The sequence below is a fragment of the Branchiostoma belcheri genome, unplaced genomic scaffold, assembly GCF_001625305.1.
Source record: "Branchiostoma belcheri isolate BF01 breed outbred unplaced genomic scaffold, Haploidv18h27 scaffold42, whole genome shotgun sequence".
NCBI lineage: Eukaryota > Metazoa > Chordata > Leptocardii > Amphioxiformes > Branchiostomatidae > Branchiostoma > Branchiostoma belcheri.
The window spans coordinates 1,741,706-1,760,709 of NW_017804043.1; the positions used below are offsets into that span (position 1 = coordinate 1,741,706).

The window sequence follows — 19,004 nt, forward strand, 5'->3', positions numbered from 1 at the left end:
TTTGGTATGGGGATACCTTGGACACATGTCCAAAGAATGTCATTCTCGATTTTGACATACACCACTTTAAAGTTATGTAAAATAGGGCTTTTTGGCTATTTCCGGCATTGGAAGGTTCCATTGCTGCATGGGGGTGTAGACTATTGGCAGCCATCGTAGGATAGATCCATTTTCGGTATGGGGGATGTGGTGAAGCCATCTGCTGCATTTGCTCTCAAGCAAATGTCGGCCTTTCTAGTGCTTATCTAGTGTTTCTGAGGATATATCAAAGCTTATTCACTCGGTTTGTGGGAGCTGGGAGAGTTAGCACGTACGTAGGGCTCAGTCACTCGTAAATCAACATGACGTAGATATGGGTGTATCGGTAAATCTAGTTTTGACATGAAGGTACGAATCTTCAAAAGGTAACCGCCTGCCAAAAGATTGTTACACTGTTTTAAGTATAGGAAGACATTGGTATAAGATTTTGCAGTTTATGATAATGCCTCGATATCCAATTATTGTTTCAGGATGAGGCCGACGTATGGAATGTTAGCATGAAGGATGCCAAATATGCCAAAAGCGCATTCGAGGCTGACATGTATAACGACTGCACAATTTGTTACTATTTGTTAGCTGCTACAGCAGATTTCTTGGGTTTATTGAGTGTTTCTGATGGTATATCAATTCTTATTCACTCGGTTTGTGGGAGCTGGGAGAGTGAGGCACGTACGTAGGGCTCAGTCACTCGTAAATCAACATGACGTAGATATGGGTGTATCGGTAAATCTAGTTTTGACATGAAGGCACGAATCTTCAAAAGGTAACCGCCTGCCAAGAGAGTGTTACACTGTTTTGAGTATAGGAAGACATTGGTATAAGACTTTACAGTTTATAATAATGCCTCTATATCCAATTGATGTTTCAGGATGAGGCCTAGCCTCATCTAGTCTCTACCAGGCTTCGAGGCGGCTGTAAAGAGTAGAAATCGGCCAAATAGAGAGATAACATGCCAGGGGAGTTTGTCTGCTGGGAGAGAACATTTTGCCACACTGGTCACTGCTCTCCCAGCAGACAAACTCCCCTGGCATGTTATCTCTCTATTTGGCCGATTTCTACTCTTTACAGCCGCCTCCCGAAGCCTGGTAGAGGCTAGAGGAGGCCTACGTATGGATTATTAGGATGAAGGATGACAGAAGTGCGGTCATGTCGACATAAACGATTTACAGACATGGCTGATTATGCTCGTAAAACACAAGTAGTAAAATACTTACCCTCAAGGCAGGCCGGCCCGTATTTGATACAGTTTTCTGTAGCGTACAGAGTTAGGTACACTAACCGAACCAGAAAGTCTGGGTTCTGTCTTGTAGAACTAGGCACAGTTTAGTCAGAAGTGTTTAAGCGTGGCGAAGTCATCTAAGAGGGCCAGCATGGGGGTCCCGACAACGCTCTATGCTAAATTTTGAGAGCTGGCTACGTATTACTCTGTATTTAGGAAACTCTCACTATTACGCTTTACGTTAAATTCCAAGTGGCTACAACGCATTACGTAGAATTAAAACGGCGAATACGCTCTACGCAAAATGCGCCAATTACGCCCTACGTTTCATTAGAGCGGTCCGTCTACGCTCTACGTAGAATTAAAACGGCCGATTACGCTCCACAGAAAAGGGCATGCGGGCCCCCATCTAATGATCTGTGGTACTCTAAATCACCCGGTCTTTCTATTTGATGTTGATTTACGATCAAGACAAACCAGTCGAGCTGCGCGTGTATTACGCACATGAAGGGGTCAAACTGACTAGAAATCTTGTTGTAAAAGGTCAGGATGTAATGTCAGGCGTACCGTATGTTGGATATATAACAACAAGGACGATTTTTTAATTGGGATGAAAAAAAAACGAGCAGTAACAAATACATTGTCAAATCAAAAGCTTGTGTAAGGTTACTAGAAACTCACTTCATGGTTGGGTGACAATACACCTGATCAAGCTATCATAGACACAAATACAGGTCATTTATCTTACCCCAACTAATTACTACATATAGTGTTAATGGATTTTATTTGACAGTCTGATCATAACTCACCGTGATTTCGGCATTTTGTCGGATCCAAAGACGAGTCCTTAGTGATAGGTCACACGGCATGGAGACATGGCGGTCCGACCGGTCATGGAGTTCAAAGGTTAAGGACAGCTGTGAGTTTGTTTTGATTGGTGAAGAATCTGACATGTTGTAAGCTAGCCAAAGGTGCCCCCCTCCCCCATCGTACATTGAGATCCTATACTACATACACCTGATAAAAATGATGCATTACTGATTTGAAAGACTTCATGTTCGAGTTTCAACATATTCTAATTTTCAGCAGCAAGCCTGCATTCTATTGGACCTTGGATCTCTAGATGCTAGGACATATTTACACCTGCTAGTAGGCATGAGGTATGCCAGTATGTTGCTTTGGGTGGCCAGGTACTTTTCAAAATAGTTTTCTAACTATCGGGTTAGTACTTGTAAATGTCCATTATTCTTGGCAAGGCAAGCATCGTGTAGAAGAAGTCAAGCCACAATTTATCAATCAAAAGCATTATGTCACCTTAACTAATTTTCTGAAAGAATTAGATACGCACATGCACATAACTCAGTACATTGACATGTGCCTCTGTGCAACTTGACTCTTTTGAACTTATTGTTGGTGAATCTTTTCCAGGTTTCCACGACGAAAATTGCTCCTAGTGTTTGTTGTAGTTACCACTATTGCCATATTCTTGATTCCCAGGTATGTTATGAGGTATACTTTATCCTTGCTAAATTGTCTTGCAATATGAATTTGCATGTTTCATAAATGGTATATATCATCATAATGGTCGATGCAAATCAGTAGCTAGTTGTGTTAAGACGGTTGTCATTTGTTCTCTAATGTCTCTTGTCAGATGCCAGTCTCGGTGCCGCCCCCCCCCCCTTCCACAACCAATCTGTTCCTTGTCTTGCTCATGATTTAGACGATGCTTGGTAAGACCATTGTTACAATAACTGTAGATGTGAAGCTTTTAATGTTATCTAGCACTAGGCTCTATGTCCACGCACCCCTCTCTCCAGTCTAGCTAGCTAGCTAGTTAGCTACTAGTATCCATCTGGGTAGCTAGCTAGCTAGCTAGCTAGACCCACTCTTCTCTCTAGCTAGCTAGCGGCTCTATACCCACCTTTCTTTCTTGCTAGCTAGCTAGCTAGCTATCCATCTGGGTAGCTAGCTAGCTAGCTAGCTAGACCCACTCTTCTCTCTAGACCAGCCCTTCTCTCTAGCTAGCTAGCGGCTCTATACCCACCCTTCTCTCTAGCTAGCTAGCTAGCTAGCTATCCATCTGGGTAGCTAGCTAGCTAGCTACAATGAGGTCTATAAAATAGCCTAATGCGCACTGTTTTCTGTATTAGAACCAGCGACAGACGTCTAAAAAGGGAGTACGTCAGTGGCTCTGATTGGGTCAATGGCCTTGGACGTCATGATAGGCCTTTGGAGGACCAATTACAGACTGTTTTACAGACGTATCCATGGCAACGTTGCAAGGTGAAAACTCGCATTGTCCTTGCCAAGAACCACAAAGTAGGAGGAGACACCGTCAAAAATGTCATCAACAGTTTCGGATACAGGAAGAACTTGACGTTTCTTTTGCCCAAACCATTCAAAAACAGCATGGCGTATCCCCATGGTATGACTTCGCAGAATCTTATGGCCCTGCCAAAGGGCAAGCCAGACATTTGGGTTTACCATACGATATTCAACAGTCAAAAGTTCAGAAGTATGTTCCCTAACGATACAGTGTACATCACAATACTAAGAGAGCCCTTCAGCCAGCTTAAGTCAGTATGGAATTACTACAAACTATCCTCGAAGTTTAACATCAGTGAGGATGGACCAGCTGGCATTGCAACATTCCTGGACAGTCCGGAGAAATACGATATGAAATGTGACCACGGTTCTCGCTATCCTTTTTGTTTTACTAGGAATCCCATGGCAGTTGATCTAGGGTTCCCAATGCAAGAAAACATGAAAATACTGCAAACACAACAACAAAAACAAAAGATATCCAAAGATTTCGTTCGCCAAATCGAAGGGCAGTTTTCACTAGTTATGATCATGGAGCATTTCGACGAATCGCTGGTTTTACTGAAACGTGAAATGTGTTGGACTCTGAAAGATATCCTTTATTATGTTGCAAACAATCGCAACTACTCATGGCGCCATGTCGAAATACCAACAACACAAAAGAAACAACATAAACAATGGAGTTCTGTTGACTACGCTCTATACAACTACTTCAACAAAACCCTTTGGAACAAAATAGAACGATCTGAAAACGACTTCAACGGTGAACTAAGATTCTTCAGACACGTAAACGCGAAAATGAAGGAACACTGTGATCAACTATTGAGAGGAGAGGCTTGTTCTGTCTACGGTTCTGTTTTGAAAATCAGCGAATCAAGATGGAGTCCTGGCTTTGACATTGACCTAGAAGATTGTGAACTCATCAAGAGAACGTCGCAATGTCACTTTGCTCTGCAAGCAGAGAGGGCAATCAGAGTTCTAGGGAAACAACAAGACATCGACCCGTCGAAGTATCAAGGAAGAACGCACCGTAAGAATGCGTTCATGGACGCAGTAAGACCATACTGTGTATACTGTAACCCACAGATATCCTATTGCTCTATGTTGGACTATCTAACACATTTCTACAGAGATGGTTTGATACAGGAATCAAAATACTTAATGTTGAGAAATCGTTTCTTTCCTTATTCGCTGCATAGTTGTAATCCGAAGGAAACTGTCTTGTATCCCAACGAATAAAACATTTTATAAAACAACGCTTTGAAATGAACATGTTCCAGTTGCACTTGACATGCTGTTATTCGTCTTGTTTGTTTGTATGTTTGTTTGTATGTTTGTTTGTATGTTTGTTTGTATGTTTGTTTGTTTGTTGTTATTCAGACAAGCAGAATTGTAATTATAATATTCCTGAAGTCCTTGTTTATAGTAAAATACATACTAATACAATATACATAGCAAATTACAATATCTTAAATTAACTAACCTTGCAATTGAAATAAAGCGTGATATATCTGCATTTTATTCCAATATGCATAACTGTAAATACAAACAATGAATACTAAAGAAAATGTGATGTGGTGGAGAGCTAGAAATCAGAGGTACAATGTACAAGTAACATCAATTAAATCCGATTCCTAGCTCCTAAACAATTTAGAGACATATGGGAGGTCAAGGTTCAGCAACTGTGTATGAGTCGATCATCCAGTTAACGACGGTTCAGACATTGTGAATGTTCACTGACACTTGACATATGATAACTAGTTCAGTGTGTAATGTCTAAACACAAGTCTACCTTAGTCCTAGCTAGATATCTTTGACACTGGAGTATACTAATTAATAAGCATTTCGTATATGTTACCACCATGTACATCAAGCCAAAAGCCACCTTGATTATGCATGATTTAACATTTTTCTGCCATTATAGATACTGTAACGTACTTATAGCCTGGAGCTGATTCTATTTATACACCTTGCCTTTGTCATGATCTTCTTCTTCGTGAGTTAACTTTGACATAACCAATAGATAGTGCACGGGTAAAGCAGGATAGATGTACAACAATTGAACAAGGCTTGAAATACATGTATGGAACGCAGTTTTCCCTGATCGCAATGATACTGTCTTCCACCACCTTAGGTATGCAAAGTCGATAGACGTTTTTTCATGCTTCAGTTTCCGGCTTGTATGCCCTCCATGCCCACCCCTCTGTGAAAAGTGGACTGATCTCTTCAACTTTGCCCGGCTCGTTAACCACTAGTCTAATGCCTTTTGCACATATTATGTGTGGGATTATACTTCATGGACGTTCTGCATGAAGATTCTGCTCGTTTGAGGTAAGTTCAAGCTCATTGTCGGTTTCAAAGTGATTACCACATAATACTATTACAACTATTGAGGAGTTTAGTTTGGTTATAGATTATAGTATGTAGTATGGGTTCTCAATGGTTTGATTTAATTCAATTTGGGTGTCATCCTATTTAGTTCTCCACTATTCCACATTTCCTGCTTATCAACTAAAGAACAGTGTTATTATAATCTGCTTATTGATAACCAGGAGAATAATCTCTAAGAATAACGTAGCCTTGTTACCAACCAAAGTAACGTTTACGTAAGTAAGTTGTTACCAAATAACGTTTTTTTCTAACTCTGTTTTTCCCAGGTACAAAAACACACCATGGATCGACTTCCCAAAATCGTTTTTACTTTTTTATTAGTGACATGTTGTCTTATGATGGCAAGTTTCGTGTATGAGAACCAAGACAGCGACACACTAAGGTAATATAGAAACAGTATTTTTCTATTGTCTGTTTCTAATTTCTAACAGCTGAATTCTTTCATTGTCGATTCTTTAGATAGACGGCAATGGCTATGTAAAAATGCTTTTCTTCTTTTTAGTGGTTATATGAAGCCAATCTTGCCACCGGTTACATCCAAGCGGACATACAGCAACACACCAGCACAGTTAGTCCGGTCAGTTATCATTATAAAAGTCGACATTGCCATCGCATTTTAGGCGTGCGTATATGAGATTAATTTATCTGTTGAGTCCTGAATATTATAAATCTATGATATATATAAATATATAAATTTCAAAGAATACAATAATACTTGAAGAGTGATTGTTTGGCTCGTGAATCGGTGGAACCGGTGATCGCGGCGGCAAGTCACCAAATGACCCCAGATGACCCCAAATTAGTAAGGATCGTATGTTTCCGCGTAATGGATCGTATGTATTCCGTAAACTTCGTATGTTTCCTAGTAGGATCGTATGAATTCCGTAAAATTCTGATGAATTCTTTGGCACCCCTGATACCATCCTCTACAGGGAAAAGACGACACGTAAAAACAACAGCACGTCTCGTGGTAAAAGGAGACGGATTCTACACGACATAACATCAACATCGGGCTGGGTTTACAACAAAACGGCAGCGGATAAAGTACGGTATGTCTGTCTATATATTCCAAAGTTCGTCTGCATGAGCTGGTAAAAGACATGAAGTCTTTAGGCACATTTTTTCTCCATCTACCACTATATGAGTAAAGTGCACATGTCATATGTTTACATTCTAACTCAGAAGGAAAGCATATTGTTTTTGCTCTGTTTCTTCTTCTTCTTCTCCTCCAAACATATAACGTCAATGGCCTGGACCAGACACCTGTCACCATGGTAACTGGTGCTGTAGCAGACACCCTGTGGTGTTGAGTTACATTATGTTTCAAGTTGCAGGAGTTAAAGGGGCTGGTCACCACATACATGATTTTTTTTAGTCAGCAGTTTGTTAGACAAGGCAATGTGATACGTAACATTGTGTAATTGCTTTGCAAGCGTTATGTTTCTATTTGTAACATTTAAATTAGTACTTGACCCCCACAAAAATGGTATGCCTCCATCTTTTTGTTTGTCTGTTTTTAGATATGATATGGGCATTGGCCTGAAATAAAGAATGAATTTTTAAAAAAGCGGCCAAGATGGCCGAATTGAGTGATCTATCTGTAGATGTATATCGAGTATAAAGAAAGGCACAAACAAACAAACAAACATATATTTTTTACAGAGCCGCCGCAGCACGGTTGAGTCTCAACAGTCAGTTCCGTGTTGGCTGGTTGGGAAACCCTCCACAGAAAAGCAAGTGTCAGTCAAAGAAACGGCGTTGTCGGGCCGGAGACATCGTTGGTCACCAGAAGACGTGCTCTCTCGTGGGCAACAGCGGGATCCTCCTGGGTAGCAACTGCGGTCACGAAATTGACTCCAAAGACTTCGTGGTACGGATGGACCTCCCGGCCGTCTCGGGGTTCGAAAATGACGTTGGTGGGCGAACCAACATGACAATCGTGAGCCCACAAACTTCCAATCGGATGTACAAGTCTTCTATAATGAGGAATCGGAGTAAATATGTGTACGAGAGTCGCGTTCGTTTTATCAGAGAAACAATACTGATGTTGGACAGCTCGTCGAAAAGCAAACTCAGAGGGGCACTCACACGATATAATTTGTCGTTTGCGCTCTTGAACACCAAGTCGAGAATCATCGGAATGATTAAAACCAGGAGTGTTAACTTGTAAGTAACCTTATCATTTGATCTGATATGTATCATAACGTGCTCAAATTTGACTCAATCTTAACTCAAATTTGATTCGATTAAGTATAAAAAATAGCCTGGATACCATCCTATTTATTTGCCAGGGCTCCCACACTCGCTCCCTATAAGATATTTTAGGAAGCGAGTATGAGATCCCCGGCATACAAATAGAATGGTACCCAGGCTAATGAAAAGGTACGCGGGGCCTAAATCTGGTATAGAGACTTATAAAGATATGTTACAGTATGTATGTATTCTGTAACTTGTACAGCTATTACGAGAAACACACTAAGAGCTTCTTTTTTTCAGAATCGCGTCGGCTATATCAGGTCAACGCTGGAGAAGGAAGCCGACTGTTGGGCTCTTCACTACTTTAGTGCTGACGACCTTCTGCGAAAAGCTTTACCTCTACGGTTTCTTCCCCTTCCAAAAAGACCTGAAGAACCGCCCCCTTCCTTACCACTATTATCCCGGCGATTACGTCAATCCTATTGTACAAAATGGAGGCGGACATCACAATATGGGTTGGGAGTACAGGTTTCACAATGAACAGCATAGACAGGGCGTCTACAGTATACATGTTGGTCCGTGTAAAAATCAGAAATAGGGAAAAGACTTTATCAAAATCTGAACGTTGCCAATGTCTTATCTTACGTCAATCTTCTTGTACAAAATGGAGGCGGGAATCACCATATGGGTTGGGAGTACAGGTTTCACAAGGAGCAACACAGACATGGCGTCTACAGTATACATGTTGGTCCGTGTAAAAATAAGAGATAGGGAAAAAACCTTAATGTTGACAATGCCTTAATATACCTACTGCTCATGTTATAATAGATAAAAGTGAAATGAAGCTCTTATATTATTTAACTGGTAACAAATACAATGTAGATGTTCATTAGGCAAGTCACTAGTTGACTGTAAGGTGCTTCCATCTAAAGTGTTAGGTCAAAATCGTGTGACGGTTGGCGGATTTGTCTACCGATAATTTGCATATGTCTTCAAATACTAAAGTAATAAACAGCGGTCACTTGTATATAAAAAAAATAAAAGCAAGGGCCTGTCCGGGATTTGAACCCGGGACCTCTCGCACCCAAAGCGAGAATCATACCCCTAGACCAACAGGCCGTCTTCTTTATCTGTCTACAAACTGAGAACATGAAAGTGTCTTCTTGTCACAGCTGTACAGCTGGTATCGACATATGGATCTGCTTACGCCTATAACACAGCTAGCTAGATCCTGGTTAGATAATGGCCGTAAGGCCACACCGATTTAATTTTATGGATGACATCCTCTGAAGACCCCCAAATTAGTGCGCGCGGGCGAATAAAAAAAATTCTCGCCAAAAATAAAAATGGTGCTAAACCACAGGAATACAAAGCTGTTATTGTGAATTCGCGACAGTACTTAGCGACGTATACGACAAGCCGGCACATGCTGGGTTCTTGCGGCATTTATGAAACGGTACTGTACGTATGTACTGAGTTCTTGAGTCGTGGAGCTTCGAATTCGATAGCCTGGGTGCTCGGATCCGTTTTGTCGCTAACTACCATGGACTACCCAGACCAGAGCCTCGGTGGAGGTGATCATTTTTTTTTTTTTTTTGAGGGCGACAGGCGAAAATCAATGCGCGCGCGGATGTCATCCATAAAATTAAGTCGGTGTGGCCTAAGTTCTTAATCGAAAGCAGAGGCAGAAGAAGAAGAAATTTCCTTAGTAAAATCAATTTTGAATAGAAACTTTACAACATTACATTGCTAGTTCATTCAAGTCACGGCAATGATCTTTATTTAACACTGGCTTTAGAATTATCATGCTCTAAGAAAACTTACTTATCTGCAGTTTTCAGCTGACTTGGAAGGGGGCGCTTCTGATACAGTACGCGATTTGTCTTTGCTGGTATTTTCACGTCGTCGGCCGCCCTATCAGATTTTCAGTGCAGTAATAAAGCAATAGAAAGTAGCACTCGGAGAAAAGAATGTTGTTTTTGCATACAAAAAAACTGTCAGGGCCTGTCCGGGATTTGAACCCGGGACCTCTCGCACCCGAAGCGAGAATCATACCCCTAGACCAACAGGCCGAATTGAGATGAGGTGTTTGCTTTTCCTTTGCATATCCGTAGTATAACCGGTAAAGCCTCCGGTGTAACACATACCACCTACGGTACGTGACGTGGCAATTGGTGATTATATCTACTCTGAGAAACGTATCGCAGAGCACTTCTACGTACTGAGTTCATGTGATGATATCAATTTACACTGGTGCGATTTTTTTTATTTTACCAATTTTATTTTATATCTGTGACTTACGCCAAAAAACAGTTACTCAAGCAACTGGGCTTGAGTAACTGTTTTTTGGCGTATCGTATTATCTGGATGTCTAACCTTCATCGACGTATAATCTGTTACTTGTTTGTTGTTGTCTTGCTGAGCTACTAGAATTCGTTGGGTACCACAGACCTGAATAGTGATAGACATTGCTACCTTCTCTTAGGCGTCGCCAAAAATCTATAACGTTATTACATGCTAGGGAAGTGGGGTGATGTTCACGTTGCCCTGTACCTTGACCGGTCAGCCAACCGTGTGTAAAACTTTACAACCCCTCTCAACCTAGACTTTATTTGCGATCGTAAATCCACAACAATACAGCTAGTACAGGGCCACTAAATTCCACAGAGCTAAAGCACAGCAAAGCCACTGTATTTCATAGTATTTATTGTAGCATTTATTCTATTTGTCTTGCAACTAGACAATATATGGTAGCCCAGATAGCGAGGCTGATATACGGCCTCACAATTACAGAAAACGTTATATAGTACTAATATTTCATAGTAAACAGCTAAGGCATATTTCACCGCCTATGGGCCACCTAAAGCGTCATTGGTCCTTGAGACCTTTGAAAGATCATGGAGAGATGATTATGATCATTGGAAGATCATTGGAAGATCATTCGAAGATCTTTGAGAGATGAGTCAAATCTGTCTCTCAGTGATCTAGCCTCAGTGGAATACTTACCTAAAACTCGTACATATACACGGCACGTCAGCAGAACGTACTGCACCTGCGCGAAACCCGTAATGTATTGTGCATAGCACTTCGGCAGAACGTCTCATACATGTATAAGGTCGTATTCGTGTATATGAGGTCAATATCCCGTCTGTAGTTTCCAGATGTTATCTGCTACAGGCAAAATCCTGATGAAACCTTGACCAATTATCCAACGAAAACCGTGAAAAATGGGGATTTCTCGCAGGTGCAGTACGTTCTGCCGACGTGCTCGTATACACATGCATTCCAAAGCTACACACAAGGCTCTACGAATCTGCATGCTACAGTCACCTTTCACCTAGTGACGAAATTCTCATGCACACCCTTTCCAATATTGATACATAAGAAAAGAGAATAAACAACAAAAATATTTTCCTATCTAACGTTGCTTTGTCATTTATCACTACCAAACAAATAAAGTACGGCCTAAAATAGAAAGGGGACGACTTTTTGCAAACAGAAGAAAGGTGTAGGACCACGAGATCAATCAAAAACGTAATCCTATTATGGGCTTACCGCAGAGTGGTTGGTTAATATGTTTAGATACCAGAGCAAACATTCTATATTTACTCTGTCTTGTCGACTGGGCGAAGATCTGAAGATGGATGAGATTACGATCAAAGTTCTTGATCCCCATGTAACCTCTTGTTATGAATATATACTTCGATGAAAACGGTGAAAACAATGGTAGGGTGAAGAAATATGAATGCTTCTAAGAAGCCTTGGCATTGACTTTCTTGGTGAATGTTGGACGTATTTTTGTCCCAAAGGAAGTGGTTGTAACTGTGTCAACATTAGATTGCATGCGCAGCATATATAGCACATATATGCTGGCCTGTAGCCATGTTTTGACAGTTTTTGGTCCGAGTATCTAAGTCATTTGAAGCCTGACCTTAGTACATCTGAATGCATGAAAGATAGAGCGAAAAGAAGGAAGGAGGGACGAAGGGAAAGAAAAAAAGAAATATCCATGATTAAACAAACAAAAAGTGAATATCCACTAAGCATTATTAACCATTTAGCATACTAATCGCAGATTATTCAAAAGAGTTTCTACGTCAATATTACCGTTTGAAACCTCAGAAAATAACAGGTTTCATTGTGACTGTACTAGATGAAAAGGCGACTGTAAGGACCCTAAATGTATCGCTGTGTAAATGTTAAACTGGAATCTATCTCTCTTACTACCAATTGACTAGAAAGTACACAGCTATAATTGGCTCCATGCAAACACTTTGTCTCTCGGAAGGTCTTTCATCTATTCACTAAACGAGCGACTGTACAGTCAGGGAGGAAGCTACATTGTTTTGTTGTGTTCTTAGTGCCTTTCATGCTCACTTCTTTCGAAGTCTTTTTTTCTTTTCATTCAGCAATTGCGACAGTGTTGCTTTTAAGAGTATCTACTTGAAAGTATCTACTTGAAGGTCGTTGAAGTCGCATTTTGATCATTTTTACCAGCTTAATCTTCAATTAAGTAACGTCGTTGGTACAAGACACAGTTTCTGGTGTGGTGGGTTTCTTTGTTATTTTTGAAACATTAGCTTTTTCCTGTTTATCTGTGCGGCACTTTGAAGGGGTAACTTTTGTGCTTCATGAAATGTTATACTGCTATTTAGGTCTTGTCAAGGTCATTCGTATGGGAAAATACACAATATCCAACTTAGCGGTTGCCATCGTAGGAATCTTGTCAAAGAATGATTATTTCTAATTATGTTGAAAGTGTTGGGGATGCCACATATTTAGCTATGATACTCTCCGAGCAGAAGTTTGGGTTTTGGATTATTTTTGGCGTGTTTTAGGGGTATTTTTATCGGAGGTTTCTTTCTTTTTTTGTCAGGTGAAAAAAAGGCCCCAGTGCAAAAAAGAAACACGCCAAAAATAACCCTAAACCCAAAAGTAGTACTGTCTATTTAGCCAATTTTCACTCTTTCCTGCTGCCTCTGAATCCTGGTAGAGGCTACAAAAACAGCTTTATACCCGTGAATCGTATCCACGGTCGGTTTGAACTGAAAAGTGGCTAAACACGTCCTCAAACACCGTCTGACATGTTTGTTCCTCAGTTGGAGGAAGGGTCGAGAGAACGTTGACCTCCCGTTCCTCCAACTCAGCCCTCCTGACGGCTGTACAAACTTTCTCAACATTCTTCGAGGAATTAGGCAAGCCTCCAGAAGAAAAGAAACAGAAGAGAGGAAAGCACACAGCTCTAAGCGCGTGCTTGAACCAAAGCCCCTGTCTAAGTGACGAAAGTAAAGCCCCTGTCAAAAAAAAGTCCTCCCGAACACTGCACATGCCAATGGTCTCCAGAAATCTCCTATTTGACCTTTGTTAGCACATTCTGCATTTGATTGATGTATATAATTGGGTAAATATAATATAAATTCCAGAACAGCGGTTACAGCGTTAGCAAGAGTTTTAACAGCTTCGGGGTAGACATTGGAGTAGTATGCAGGTAAACATGATAAACGTGTTATGTACTTGAGTGGTGCCCAAAGTGTGTGGGTCTCAGATTCGCAACTTGTTATCCACCTTAAACAAATCCACGCGAAGGCCACCGTGTCAACTGTGACCCTCACTCAGGTGTAGGGACTGACACGGTCATCATACTCGGAAAATCTGTATCTGTATATCTGTACATGAATCTGTGTCTGTACACGAATCTGTATCTGTACGTGAATCTGTGTACATGAGTCTGTATCTGTACGTGAATCTGTATCTGATTGCAAATAAAGATCTCGAGTGATTGCCATAGATACATATACTTGAGTGGTCAGCAAGCTTTAATCGGTCAGTGACCCTTGTGTAATGTCAAGGCAAATGTAGTAGACCATTAACCAGCTTTATTTGCCCAAATTTTTGGCATTGTGTGAGGGAATTTACCGGTTCACCAGAGTTATTTAGATCTGTTCTTGCGACTGATTGAATTTCAATATAACTTAACCTTAACCTAAACGCCCAAGGTAAACCATTTTTGCTAGCGCTACATACTTGTACGTCGGTGAAGGTTAGACATCCAGGTGATAATATACACCAAAAAACAGTTACTCAAGCAACTGGATATGATTTTGGAACGTCAGACGTTTCAGGTAGCATCCACTGCTGCATCTTTTTATATTATGTCTGACCCTTCCCTCTTCCATCATGACCTCAATAAAAAGCGACCTGCGGGACGATTTGTGCTTCTCATGAATGGAGGATTCAAACAAAAAAAAACCGTCCAGACTACTGAAACAGAGGATAGATACACTTTCACCCTAGACGTTGTTTGTTCAGGCCTCTGCTCTTCATCTTCGATGGTACTTGATGAAACAAAGTCAGCCCTTAACAGAGGAGTACACTTTCTACACATTTATGAGGATCGGACAAGAAGCAAACATGCTTATAGGATCTCTTTTCAAGAGCATACATAAAATAGAGCTCCACGACCGTGGTACACCGTGTTACAAGATTTATTAGGGCTTTAAATGATGTCAACGGTAACTTTGTTATATATTTTGTCTGACTATTTCCTTATGACCTCAATAAAAAGCGGTCTACATAGTGCATGCCTCTTTAAGATTCTCGCGTATAAACAATGGTTGAAACAAACAAACAAACAGAAACAATGTTGAACATATTACAGTTTTGTGAAGTGGATCGCCGTTAGCCTCTACCAGGCTTCGGGAGGCGGCTGGAAAGAGTACAATTTGGCCAAACAGAGAGATAACATGCCAGAGGAGTTGGTCCATTATATTTGCAGCAAATTGTACTCTATTTAGCGAACCAAGTCCCCTGGCATGTTATCTCTCTATTTGGCCAATTTCTACTCTTTCCAGTCGCATCCCGAATCCCAGTAGAGGCACAGAACTAATTCAAAAGTACAGAGTGTTCTGTGTTATGTTACTGTAGGTGGACAATGGTGGAACTGCGGATGATAAAAGTGCACTTCTTTAACTGGTGCACTTTGAAAGACTTGCTTGTCATGTGTGGTCGTTTGTACTCTCCAATCAGAGGTTTGGGTTTTGGTGAGTTTTGGCGTACGCGTGTTTTCAGGCTTTTTTATCGGAGTTTCTTTCTTGCACTGGAATTTTTTTTTTGGGGGGGGGGGGGGTTGGGTGAACAAAAATTCAGTGCAAAAAAGAAACCCCGATAAAAAAGCATAAAAACGCGTCAAAAATAACCCAAAACCCAAACCTCTGCTTGGAGAGTACGTCGGTGGTGAACATCGACCGACCACTCACGTGTTTCTGTTCTTCACCACAGACGACTTTTGTTGTTGAGAACGACTCTTGTAACTCAATCTTCCTCTTGTGAACGCTGTGAATAGGCTGGTTATTTTCCGGTTGGCTGGTGGTGTTACCAACGTAGTTATTCAGCTTCCCGAGCTTAGTCCGACTTTGGTTGGCTTTCTTTCTCAATGACTGACAATCTGACAAGATAAAATCGTCGTTACATGGAGCATCAACGTTACACCGTACAGTTGTTGTCGTGGCTTCTGTACTATTGGAATTTGTCGTTGGAATATAAATTCCATTAATTCACCGAAGTATTATCATTGTACTTTACTTCTGTTAGTAGTTTAAACTACTAACTACACCTCTCGGTGGCAAAAAGACAGTATCAAATTGGTCGGGCAGTATCCATTAGCCAGAGAAGGTCTGCGGCCACCGACGGGATCAGGACAAAAAAAGGGCCATATATAAAAAGGTAACGATCATTCCCCCACAACCTCTGCTTGGAGAGTAAGTTTAAACGGCTTTCGTCTCAAAGGCTAGGTTCCTGAACCATTTTGCAATGAAGGAGAATCTAGTAGTATTAAATAATAATTACCGTTGCTCTTTGCCTTTAAGACACGCAGATAAATTTTGTAGACTGTTCTGTGGGAAAACCGGTAAGTACAATTATCCGTACCTAAATGGCGACGACTCTTTACAATAATGCAACCCTCACAAACGCCACAACACTGCAACATAACACACACAAACGCCACAACACTGCAACATAACACCCTAATCCGATAAGTACTCTATTCTTTCAACTAAGATTCTACTTCCCATGACGTAGGAATTCTAATAAAGTTATCGGAAACCAGGTGGGTTGAAAATTTGCTAATCTATTCTTATGTGAAAATACTCTCTCACAGTAATTACGACATTAGAAACTCAAATGTTTCCTCAAATTTAATAAGTGAGGCAAAATTAAACAAGAGCAGCTAAGTACAATGAATCGCTGTAAATGTTTTTTTTTCTTTCTACAAAGAAGCACTACAATGACCTAATGAAAATACAAGCGGATTTCCCACTAAAAACCCACATTGTTTTTTTTTAAATGTACAGTTCATTCAAGTTGCTCTCACGAGGGATTAAATGGTAAAAGGCTTACTCTAATTTGTTTTTGTAACTACCATAGGCTTTCTGTGCATGTGAATGCACACATAGAGTATGTTCTGTTTCTCTTCCCAAACACCAGCCAACCTCAAATGACATAGTTCTAACCATGGTTGGAGGTAAAGCAGTGTTCGGGAGGCCATATTCTAACCTCTACCAGGATTCGGGAGCGGCAAAATGTATTCTCTGGCGGGCCAACTCCACTGGCATGTTATCTCTCTAGTTGGCCAATTTCTACACTTTCCAGTCGCCTTCCGAAGCCTGGTAGAGGCAAGCCATATTCTTTTTTTTTTATTTCAACATGCAAAAATACAATACATAGTGGTGACGTACTCAAGCAACATGCTTATATTCAAGTTACCACTAGACATGAAATTACATCACAAAACATGGGTAACGTCCAGGTAACAGGAGAACAGAGTTTAGCAATTAAGATACTAGTATTATAAATGAATATTCGGCTATTCGGCTGTCACACTTAGCCATATTCGGGTATGTTTGACAGGGGTCTAACATCGCAGTGTTGAAATAATGCGCCTCAATTCTTGATGAACAATGACAATGACAATGACAATGATGTTTATTGCATATTCATGCCCTTCCGGGCTAAATGCATTGGGTGACATAACATACTGTATGATACTAGTTACTAGTACATACAAACTAACATCTACTGTATACTATAATTCATCTAACTCTAAAGCTTACAATAGCTTACTAGTTTCTTCTCTCCTCTTGAGACATGCGTACACGAATTCACAGAGTTTCTCAATCACCAGGTATTTAGACGATGACATTATGTATGTGAACAGTTCGTCGTTTGTTAACTTTGTAAATCTCTGGTCCAGTTTAATAGTGTTAAAGAGAGAGATGCGTAGATCTCTGTACAATCCACCCAACGTCGGAATGACTGGAGCTAGACGCCATTGTTGCTCTAACAACAGTGGCACATTTCTTGACAAACACGTCACTGCGGATTATCCAGTCTTAATCCCGTGTACCCGCCAGATCGAAAACACCTGTGGGTCAAGGACGGATCTCTTACGTTCCGATTGTTGTCGTGAATGGTCGGCTTGTTGTCGGGAACACTTGACGTGTTGTGACAACCTCTCCTGCTGAAAGGGAAAAGTGGAGAAGTTGAAAGGAACGAGGTCGTGTTACTTTCTCGATGTTTCCCAAACGGCGCTCTTCAATTCACTTTCTACGGCACTAGAGAGGTGAAGGACCGGGGGTAAGAAATTCCACAAGAGCCCCTTCTAGTTTTCATTTCCAAGTCTCTCTTTCTACCCTTCTCTCTTATTCCTTTCTTCATCACTTCCTTCCTTTAATATCTTCTTTTCATCTTTCATTCATTCTTTTTTTCTTTCGTTCTATCTGCGTTTTTGTCTCCGATTCTTTCTTTTATTCTTTATTGTTCCATCCTCTCCCGTTCCTTTTTTCATCACTTCCTTCCATTGTTATCTTCCATCCACCCGTCACTTTATTCCGTTTGTCTCTCTATTTACCTTTTGTCTTTGCCTCAAATTTTCTTTTTTCCCCTTCTCTTCCGTTCATTTGTTCATTACGTACGTTCCTCCTTCCCTATCTTCTTTCCATCCCTCATTCATTCTTTCCATCATTCCTTGTCTTTCTTTCTATCAACCTTTTGTCTTTCTTTCTTTCTTTCTATCTACCTTTTCGTTGATGAAGGTGGGCATCATTGTCTCATAGACACTGACTACAAACTCTACTACTGGATGGTAATATCCGTGATATTCTATCCATGACTATATACTAGTATCAGCGCAAGAGAAAGGTTGAATTTCGTCACGATCTGTACGCTGTGGTGTGGATCAAGCAATGCTAACAAACAGACCGGGAGAAGCAAAGAGACACAGAGAGACTGCTCACTTCATTTGGCCCCTGTCACACATGGACATAGCCGTATATGACCTCCCGAACACTAGCCGAACTCTCCACAACCATGGTTTGGAATAGGTCGGGAGCAAGTTCGGCTGTGGTAGGCTGGTGCTGGTTGGCGAGGTCTGCCATGGTAGGCTGGTGGCGTGTTCGGAAGTCAAATTTGACTCAAATTTAACTCAAATTCGATTTGATCCGTATAGAAGGGTGGCCTAAATCTGGTCAGACTGCTCCCGAACTTCAGCCGACCATGGTTGTTTGGTGGTCGGGGAAGGTCCTGTATGGATGACAGGGAATTTACGTCGACTTGGGAGATAGAGAGAAATCACTGGGTCACTACCCGTACCCAAAGCAGATTTCAAGTTAACGTGTTCGTAGAAATATTCTAAGAAAATCTAGAATTTCACAACCCAACAGTCACGAAACAATTATCCGCTGACCCTTTCTATAGAACCAGCTTTGACCCCAATTTCCGTGAATGTTTTCTGTCCACTTTGCGAACAATCGAGCGATATTTGAGTAAGATTGGGCCGATA

The 19,004-nt window shown here is 40.9% G+C and overlaps 1 protein-coding gene and 2 non-coding genes across 3 annotated transcripts; 1 reads left to right on the forward strand and 2 right to left on the reverse strand.

The window, feature by feature from the left end:
• The first annotated feature begins 381 nt into the window (after window positions 1-381).
• On the forward strand, window positions 382-13,447 carry LOC109478004 (galactose-3-O-sulfotransferase 3-like). The gene is made up of 3 exons (XM_019779455.1): window positions 382-387; window positions 3,542-4,590; window positions 13,267-13,447. Exons 1-3 carry the CDS (start codon window positions 382-384, stop codon window positions 13,445-13,447), a joined length of 1,236 nt encoding a protein of 411 aa, XP_019635014.1.
• On the reverse strand, window positions 9,215-9,286 carry Trnap-ugg. Its single transcript has one exon. It is a non-coding gene; the product is annotated as a tRNA-Pro (tRNA).
• Window positions 10,168-10,239, reverse strand: Trnap-cgg. Its single transcript has one exon. It is a non-coding gene; the product is annotated as a tRNA-Pro (tRNA).
• Window positions 13,448-19,004: the final 5,557 nt, after the last annotated feature.

Excerpts from the sequence above, each read along its gene's own strand:
- LOC109478004 (XM_019779455.1), top strand. Across the intron at positions 4,591-13,266 it reads CAAGACATCGACCCGTCGAA|TTGGAGGAAGGGTCGAGAGA; the intron begins GTATCAAGGAAG and ends TTTGTTCCTCAG.